Here is a 9,821-nt window from a genome sequence, read left to right on the forward strand (position 1 = left end):
GTAATGCCTCCCCTTTACCGTGTCTTCCTCAGCAAGCGTGAAGGTTTCATTTTAGTACTGCTTCCGCGGAGCACCTGCCGGGCTCGGCTGCCGTGACCTCTGCTCCTGCTTCTTCCTTCCTCCAGACTCGGTGTTGGACCTTTCTTACCACTTGCTTCCCTGTGACGTAATCATCAAGTTAAGACGTCCAGGAATCGTGGGGATTCCAAAGACTTCAGGGTCAATCAAGATCCTCCTGAAAATTTTAATGCACGTGTGACAATGTTCACTTTTCCAGGGAAGGGGTATATAAATAACCTTTACCAGATTTTCAAAGAATTCTGTGATGTTAAAAAATATAACTCCCTGGGCTTTGGGGTTCAACTTTGTATGCTATTACTTGCTAGCTGTTACCTTGGGCAAGCTTTATGAGCATACAGTCATTCAGTCCTTAGTTTCCTCATCTGTAAAATGGGAATATGATTATCTACCTGCTACAGAATGGATTTCCTCTTGTTGAAGTATCTGCAGATAGCCTTTTTAACGCCTCCTTAGCCCTCTGTTATATTCCAAATACATTTACCACCTCTTGTCTCCTGGCTCCCTAAGAGATAAAGGGACCAGACTTGTGCATTTATTTGGGTATTAGGAACACAGGTGGAATTGGCTCCAAGTCGTTAGTCATTTTCCTTCTCCGAATCCTAGGATACAGCGTGCACCTGTCAGGACACTCTTGCCCTGAGGCTGGAATGCACATGAGGTGGTTGTGAGCTTGGTGCCCGGTCGTTATGAGCGTGCTGGAAGGGACGAGTTAGTCTTAAGTGGTCACCTGAGCAGGATTCACGTATAGATCTTAGGCTTGAACTTGTCCAATTCTTGTTAAATCCCCTTTCCCATCTCTCCGACCTGGACTACCTTCTGTCTGGTCCGCCTCCTCTGGGTCTACAAAACTGGAGCCCTTGTTTTCCATTGTCTCCAGCTAAGCCAGTGAGAAGGGATCTAATTACTGGTGGTTTGACTGTATCATCTGAGAGAGAGAAGTCTAGAAAATGACACATTTCCTAACCAGGTTGCTTATATTATAATAAAGCTACCCCTGTTTGCTGTCTGGTTTAAACCAAGGTTCAGAATCTGAACTATGGAAACTCAATATGGGTTACAGACATTTTTAAAGAGGGAAAAAAATTGATACCAGTATTTTCTCAAAGCAAAAGGTAACACCCACCCACTTTCCTGTCTTTTCAAGGAGATCATCCTACCCAATTGTGTATTCTAAGGTCAGTTGGAAAAACTTTTGAATCCTATTTCTTGGACTTTGTAGGTATAAGTTGTTTGGGTGATAATTGAATTCTGGCCAATAAACAGTTTTGGTGAATTAATATTAGTTTCTTTTCTAGATTAGAAACATATTGTAATTTCTCATCTGGGATTAAGCACAGGTTCTTGCAAATAAATGTGCAGTTAAGAGATTTTGTACCATCAGAGTGCCTGGGTGGCTCAGTCAGTTTAGCATCATACTTTGCCTCAGTCCTGACCTCAGGTTCGTGAGTTCAGTCCCGCTGACAGCACAGAACCTGCTTCGGATCCTCTGTCCCCCTCTCTCTGTCCCTCCCTCACTTGAGCATGTGCACACATGCTTTCTCCCTCCCTCCCTCCCCCTCTCTCTTTCTCTCTCTCTCTCAAAAATAAATAAACAATTAAAAGACAAAAGAGTTTTTTGTACTATGGACATTTTGTGGTACGATGAAGTCTTGACTTAGAATAATGCATTTTTGTTTGTTTTCAGAGAAAAAAGGTGGCTTTACTCTGGCACAGGACAAGACCCATGAGCAGAAAGAGCTGCCTAGAGTAATGTTATGTTTTGTTTGTTGTTTTGTTTTTGTTTTTAGAGAGAGAATACCAGCAGGGGAGGGGGGAGAGAGAAAGAGTCTTAAGCAGGCTTACACGCTCAGTGTGGCGCCAATGCAGGGCTCCGTCTCACGACCCTGGGATCATGACCTGAGCCCGTATCAAGAGTCCAGACGCTCCACCAACTGAGCCACCCAGGCACGCCTACAGTAATGGTTTTAAGTGCACAAAGTAAAATATAGGAATACAAAGGAAAAACCAGGTATATTGAAATATAGTTTTAAAAATATTTTCAAAACCTAACTGTAGCATCGTGATACGTACATTTCTTTGTTAACTTATTAGGTAACAGTATCCAGTTATCTATAAACTATTTTAAAGTGATCTTAGAAATAGGATATTTAAAATGATACGTACGGGGTGCCTGGCTGGCTCAGTCGTAAGAGCATGTGACTCTTGATGCTGGGGTCATGACTTCAAGACCCATGTTGGATAGAGATTACTTAATAAATAATTTAAAAAATAAATAAGATGAAACCTGCCATAAATTGGAAATGATACTGAGTGTCGATGATGCTTCAAGATACTGACTGTCCCATCTGTACCATAATATGAAAATATTTATGATTTGTATTGGTGACAAAGTCACAGGTACTGTAAATACTATTGATGTTTGTTACTTACATTTATAATGAAAGGAAAGGCTAAAATTTTGTTAAAATACAGTAAAAATAAAGATGTAATTTCTTTCCCGTTCAAGTTCACAAAGCCCGTGGATCTGTCCACAGACCCTTGGATGCATCAGCCCCAGGTCAAAAAAAGGTCTGACTGAATGACTAGAGACGTGATGCTGGAAAAATAGATGCACAGAGCAGTTAGTCGAGGCTCCCGTTCCCCTAGATGGCGCAGTCCAGCCTTGCTGACCGCCTGTGATAGGACTCAGCGGGCCCCACATCTAGCCCCAGAGTGGACAGTGACTAAGGAGAAAAGGAGGCAGCACGGCAGAGATGATGTGAGGGCGTGGGGTATGCTTGTCCTAAGCCAGTCCTCCATTTTTCTCCACGATGCACGGACACAGCATCTCAGTGACTGCCTGCACTTTTACACACTTGCGCTAAGATGTGCTACTTGTGTTCTCTGTGCTTTGCGTATGAGCCCCGTGAGCGCTTCAGTATAAGCAGAGCATTCGTTTGCTACCCACACAGTAGTTGTATTTTTAAGTCTTAATATTACCCAGTTCACTTGCCCAGTACTTAGTTTCCTTTCTCCTCCATCCTTTCCAGTATGTTTCTTACCATTTATAGTAGATCATTTAAGATCATTTGAGTAGATCTACTTAGGTCTATGGTTTTGCCAACGTATCTATGAAAGAAATTTCTTATTTATGTTTGTTTATTTTTGAGAGAGAGAGAGAGAGACAGAGTGTGAGTGGGGGAAGGGCAGAGAGAGGGAGACACAGAATCCGAAGCAGGCTCCAGGCTCTGAGCTGTCAGCACTGAGCCCGACACGGGGCTCAAACTCGTGGACCACGAGATGGTGACCTGAGCTGAAGTCTGACGCCCAATCAACTGAGCCACTTAGGTGCCCCAATAATTTCTTCTTAGATACTGCATACTGTTTTATTTTATCTTATTTATTTTTTTAAAATTATTTATTAAGTAATCTCTATCCAACATGGGTCTCGAACTCATGACCCCAACATCAAGAGTCACGTGCTCTTATGACTGAGCCAGCCAGGCACCCCGTACATATTGTTTTAAATATCCTTTTTCTAAGATCACTTTAAAATAGTTTATATTAAATGCATCTTCCTTCTTGGTATGTTTTATTTATTTTTTTCCTTTCCTTTTCCTTGTTCAGTGTGACAAATGGTGGAAAGACAACACTGGCTAAGAATTTGCAGAAACGCCTCCCAAACTGCAGTATCATATCTCAGGATGATTTCTTTAAGGTATCTAACACGTCTCAGGTAATTCACTTAATACAACAAAATCCTGTCAGCAGGTTGATTAAATTACCCCCCAAAAGCCTTTGCTCCAATGATACAGCTTTTGTAGCGAAGGTAGGCTCCATGCAGTAATGACACTGGTCCACCAGGTGGCATTACTTAGTGTCGCGGCTCTGATTTTATCTGTCCTCCTCATCCAAAACGTTTATTAAGTTTGTCGCCTCTTCATTCTGTAATTGTATTATTTCTACACCACACCGTTTTGATGGGTGCTTCGTTATTTTTTCAGCCAGAGTCTGAGATAGAGACAGACGCCAATGGTTTTCTGCAGTATGACGGTAAGTCGATGAGCCTGTGAAACATGCACGAATGTTCGTTTTCTTTTTTCAGCCCTTCTCTGTCCGTTAAGACAGTCGCAAAACGTGCCCAGCACACTGCTGTACTCTGCACATGCTTTTGTAAAGGTTTCTGATTTACGTCCAACTATTAAATAAGAGAAGCCCTTTCCCCAGTTTTATATTTAAAACTGAAAACATGGGGACAATAGATTTTTTTCTTCCAAAGCTAGAGCAAGGTATGTTTGCTTGAATTCTACTCCTCCCTGCTGGGGGCACACAGAGCCCTACTCCCCTCACCCCCTCCCTGCAATTTTGCCTGGAACAGACTCTAAACTCATTCTATGGGCTCCCCCCCCCCAACCCACCCAGTGACCAAGGTGCACCGGACAGCTGGTTTTTTCTCTCCACTGCTCGTAAAGGCTAGGGAATATTTTTTAGATGGGTTCACCTCACTCCCTTGCCCTAGCTGAACCTGCTTTGAAGCCAAAGGATTATAAAGTCCATCAGAAAATATTTATTTTCCTATAGAGAATCTCATGGCAATAAACTATACTTAATGCTCTAATCAGCGTTGAGAATTAAGAAGCTGATCACGGAGTGCTTGTGCAAACCGGCAGCAGAAACAGCTCTCTTAAAGAGCCGTAAACCACGTTCTTTATTTTTAACTTTGACGACCTTAGAGGGAGAATGTTGTGTAATCAGTTCTTAGAGACACATGATAGTTTTAAGAGAAGCAAAATCCTTGACTCCCTGCCTGTTCTTGTGTCTTGAACTGCAGCCAGGATATGCTTTTCATCTCTTCCCCTCCTCTAAAGGTTAGTAAGGAAGATTATTATGAAGTAAAGGTTAAAGAAGGAAAAGCCGTTTTCAACAATTGACAACAAATTATTCCTCATTCAAATGAGTTCTTATAAACTGATAAGAAAAACACTAATATTCCAATTGAAAAATGTCCAAGGGTATATAAATAAGCTATCGTAGAAGCAAAAGGTTATTTGATTAATAAACAATAAAAAGTCAACCTCAGAAGTAGTCAAAGAGTTGTAAATTATTTTTTCCCACTTCCCTTGTTAAGCAAATTTTTGTTTTTTCAGTGTTTATACATTTGAGAGAGAAGGAGCATGCGTACACATACGCGCACATGAGCAGGGGAGGGACAGAGAGGGAGGGAAAGAGAGAATCCCAAGCAGGCTCCATGCTCTCAGCACAGAGCCCGTCTTGAGGCTCAATATCACAAACCATGAGATCATGACCTGAGCCAAAACCAAAAGTCAGATGCTTAACCGACTGAGCCACCCAGCACCCCTAGTAAATAGATTTGTAAAGAAATAATTATCTAATGATGGCACATGCTCAACAAAACATAAACTCTCATAAATGGAAATATCAGCTAATATAACCTTTCTGGAAGGGAAGGGATATTGAATACATGTCCCAAAGATCTTAATGTATTCATGCTGTGTGTCAAGTGACCCACTTCCAGGAGTCTCTCTTAAGGAAAATTCTGAAATTTTTAGGCAAATATACACATTTAAAGTAAATTTACTGTTCAAATCTCTATGATAATCATCAAAGCTATCAAATTTGTAAATAAATGGGATCATTAAAATGTAGTTGGTTTACATGCAAAATAAATCAGAAGAGGTAAATAACAACTTAAAAAAATCAAAAGATATGGAAAGGTAGAAAATGAGAGTAAGATGACAGATTTAAGCCAAATATATTGGCAGCTACATTAAATTAATTGAAATAAAATTCTCTCAAGATTGTCAGAGTAGATAGAAAGAAAGAAAGAAAGCCTTTTACAAGACATATTTAGATATCAGGACAAAGAAAAGTAGACAAGGCTAGAAAAAGATAATGCCATGTGAGCAATTAACGCCTACTGAAAGAAATCCAGTGTAACTACTAACACCAGACAAAGTAAACACAAAGAGTATCACTAGAGATACTATTACTGATATATTACTAAAGACAAATAGAAATAAATGAGAAAGATAATCAGCAGAAAGATAAACAATCTAAAATTTCTATGCACCTAATAACATAACTTCAAAATATATTAAGCAAAAACTGACAAAACTAAATAGGGAATATATAAATCTATAACTATCGTGGGAAAGTTAAAAAAATTCTTTTTAAAGTTTATTTAATTTTGAGAGAGAGAGAGAGACAATATGAGTGGGGAAGGGGCAGAGAGAGAGGGAGACACAGAATCTGAAGCAGGCTCCAGTCTCTGAGCTGTAGCTCAGGGCTTAAACTCATGAACCTTGAGATCATGACCTGAGCCAAAGTCGGACACTTAACCAACTGAGCCACTCATGCACCACCCAGTTGTGGGAGATTTTTAATACAACTTCTTCAGTAACTAATGGAAAAAGCAGACAAAAATTATAAGGGTATAACAGATTTGAAGCACACAGTTAACAAACTTAACTGAACTAGCATGTACGGAACTTGTAGCCAATCACAGCAGAATACACATTTTGGTTTTCTTAAGAATAAAGGGCACGTTAACTAAAATAGAAGGCATATGCAAGGGCACAGAGCAAGTCCCAGCACATTTCAGTAGATTGAAGTAATATAAGGGTATCTTCTAATCACAGAGAACTGAATTAGAAATCAGTAACAACAGAGTAAGTAGAAAACCCCCAAGTGTTCAGAAATTAATCAGTATCCTTTCTTCCTGGAAAAATTTAAACATATGGAAAAGTAGGCAGAAAAGTATAATGAGCTCTCAAGCAGTCATCATCCAACTTCTAAAATGATGCACTCTTGACCAATTTATGTTTCATCTGTACCCTTACCTTCTCCTATATTTTTTGAAGTAAATTCCAGATGTCATCACATTTCATCTGAAGCAAAGCACTTCTGTATATCCCATGGGCCAAAGAACAAATCACAGTGAAAATTAGAAGATCCTTTCAACTGAATGGTAGTGAAAATATATTAAAACTAATGGTATTTCTGGTTCTAGCTACGATGGATTGGACCCATTTTTTGCTCTTCCTCTCTCATATAATTGAAAACCCTGGAACACCACAAAGGAAGACTCTGGAAGATGAAAGAAGGGAGCAGACTGGTGAGGGCCTTTAGGACTTGAGAAAAGACAGGACAGATTCTGTGGGTTTTCTTTTTCCTCATCCTATATCCAGGAAGGGGTGCTGGAAGGGTGTGCAGCATGGAATCATCAATAGGCACGGACAAAAAAAAGCCCCAAGAAACCTGTTCCCTTTAGTCAAAGGGCCAGGAAATGGGGGGCCTACCCAAATTGAATATCGTTTTGATAATATTCACACTATTGTAGCTAAACACGGAAGGAAAATCCCTCCTCCCTTCATGGTGTCAGCAGGGCCCAGTGGTGAGCGAGCAAGACTTCTGGACCCGTTGAGCACCAGGAGGCAAGGACCCCACAGGGGTCCTATCACTGGAGCCAGACAGAGAACTGAATTTCCACAGCCTACAGCAGAGACCGGATGAGGCAGCGTGAGGTGGCGCTAGTTGACACTCCACTTTCCTCACCCAGGGAGCGTCAGCTACCGTCAGCAGGACACAGCTGAGAGCTGAACTTCTACATCAGCGTCTCCCCTCGCAGCCGCCCCCCGCTCTGTGTTGGTGAGGTTTAGCAGGGAGATGGCCACCCACCCCCACCTGGACCTGTGTACCACAGCTAAACAGGGTAACTGCCTATTAAAAAAAAATTAAATAGAATCCAGAGCCTCACAACATAATACCCTAACCTTCCAGGATGGGCCTGAAATTCACTTGTCGTATCAAGAAACAGGCAGCTATCAACCTGAATGAGAAAAGGAATCAACAGACGTCCACTCCGTGATAACACAAATGCTGGAATGATCTAACAAAGATTTTAGAGCAGCATTCATAAAAAGGCTTCAGCTAGCAATTGTGAACATTCTTGAATCAAGTGAGAAATGTGAAAGCCTTAGTAAAGAAATAGAAGATGTAAAAATCATATAGAAATTGTTAAATTGACAAAATACAGTAAACTGAAAATTTGAAACTCACCAGGTGGGCTCAATAGCAGAATAAATATGACAGAGGAAAGAATCTGAATTTAAGGACAGAACAGCAGAAATTACTCTTACCTGAACAGTAGAGAGAAAATGGACTGCAAAGAAATTAACAGAAATATGGGCCAATAATAAATGCTCTAACATATCATTGGAGTCTCAGAAGGAAAGGAGAAAAAGTGTGGTGCTAAAAAATAAGTCTGTAAAACATGACAAATTTGGCATAAGACAAACCTACAAATTCAAGAATCTGATCCCCAAGCAGATTAGACAATACTGACCAAGAAGAAAAGAGAACGTATAAATATCAAAAACATAAAAGGTAATATCACTACAGAGCCTATAGACATTAAAAAAATGTGAGCATATTATGAACATTCTGTGCAACTAAATTAGAAAATCTTAGTGAAATTGGGTCGCCTGGGTGGCTCAGTCGGTTAAGCGTCCGACTTTCGCTTAGGTCATGATCTTGCGGTTCGCGGGTTCGAGCCCCGCGTCGGGCTCTGTGCTGACTGCCAGCTCAGAGCCTGGAACCTGTTTCAGAGTCTGCGTTTCCCTCTCTCTCTGACCCTCCCCTGCTCACGCTCTCTCTCTCTCTCTCTCTCTCTCTCTCTCTCTCTCTCCTAGAAATAAATAAATAAATAAATCTTAGTGAAATTAACAGTTTCCTAGGAAAATGCAAGTTACTAAGGTTAACAACAGAACAAAGAGAAACCCCTAATAGTCCTATGTCTATCAAATAAGTTAATCCATAATTTTAGAACCTTCCACTAAAAACCGAAGTCCAGGTGGCTCAATTCAGTAGTTCTAGAGTAGGCTCAGAAATTGCAATTCTGGCAGATTCCCAGGTGATACCAATGCTATTGGTCTGCATACTGTACTATGAGAATCAGCATTGTACTTTTCCAGAATTATAATTGTAAGCTCAAAAAGCATATACATTTTACAGCTTGTAAAGGACATGTCCTTTATAAAATTTTTAATGATGTTTCTCTTACTTACCTGTAAAAGATACATTAAAAATGTTGTGAAATACATTGCAGATATCCTCCCCAGCATGTCATATTATCTTTCAATCTAATTTATAGATATTTTGTTATCAAAAATATTAAACTTTTATGTAGTCATGGGAGAATAGGCATTATAAATAAAGTAAGATTAGGGGAGCCTGGGTGGCTCAGTCAGTTGAGCGTCCGACTTCGGCTCAGGTCATGATCTCACAGTTAGTGGGGTTGAGCCTCACATCGGGCTCTGTGCTGACAGCTCAGAGCCTGGAGCCTGCTTCAGTTTCTGTGTCTCCCTCTCTCTTTGACCCTCCCCTGCTCACGCTGTCTCTCTCTCTCTCTCTCTCTCTCTCAGAAATAAGTAAAACACTAAAAAAATAAATGAATAAATAAAGTAAGATTAGCCATGAGTTTATAATTGTCAAAGCTGATAATGGGGACATGAGAATTCATTGTACTCTACTTTCGTATATATTTGAAATTTCACATACTAAAAATGTTTCAGGGTGCCGGGGTGGCTCAGTTGGTTGAGCATCCGACTTTGGCTCAGGTCATGATCTCACGGTTTATGGGTTTCCAGCCCCACGTTCAGCTCTGTGCTGACAGCTCAGAGCCTAGAGCCTGCTTCGGATTCTGTCTCCCTTGCTCTCTGCCCCCCCCCCCACTTACTCTC

General features: G+C 40.7%; 1 protein-coding gene across 2 annotated transcripts in view; it reads left to right on the forward strand.

The window, feature by feature from the left end:
• NMRK1 (nicotinamide riboside kinase 1) overlaps window positions 1–9,821 on the forward strand; it is a 19,070-nt gene that overhangs the window by 2,241 nt on the left and 7,008 nt on the right. The window contains exons 2-4 of one of the 2 annotated variants that reach the window (XM_077759309.1): window positions 1,766–1,827; window positions 3,688–3,778; window positions 4,065–4,113. In XM_077759309.1, coding sequence (XP_077615435.1) covers window positions 1,805–1,827; window positions 3,688–3,778; window positions 4,065–4,113 — 163 coding nt within the window. In that variant the 5' untranslated portion in view covers window positions 1,766–1,804. The remainder of the gene's footprint in view (window positions 1–1,765; window positions 1,828–3,687; window positions 3,779–4,064; window positions 4,114–9,821) is intronic. The other variant, XM_077759308.1, reaches the window with a different exon arrangement.

The sequence above is a fragment of the Crocuta crocuta genome, unplaced genomic scaffold (genome assembly GCF_008692635.1).
Source record: "Crocuta crocuta isolate KB4526 unplaced genomic scaffold, BGI_CrCroc_1.0 scaffold41, whole genome shotgun sequence".
NCBI classification, from domain to species: Eukaryota; Metazoa; Chordata; class Mammalia; order Carnivora; family Hyaenidae; genus Crocuta; species Crocuta crocuta.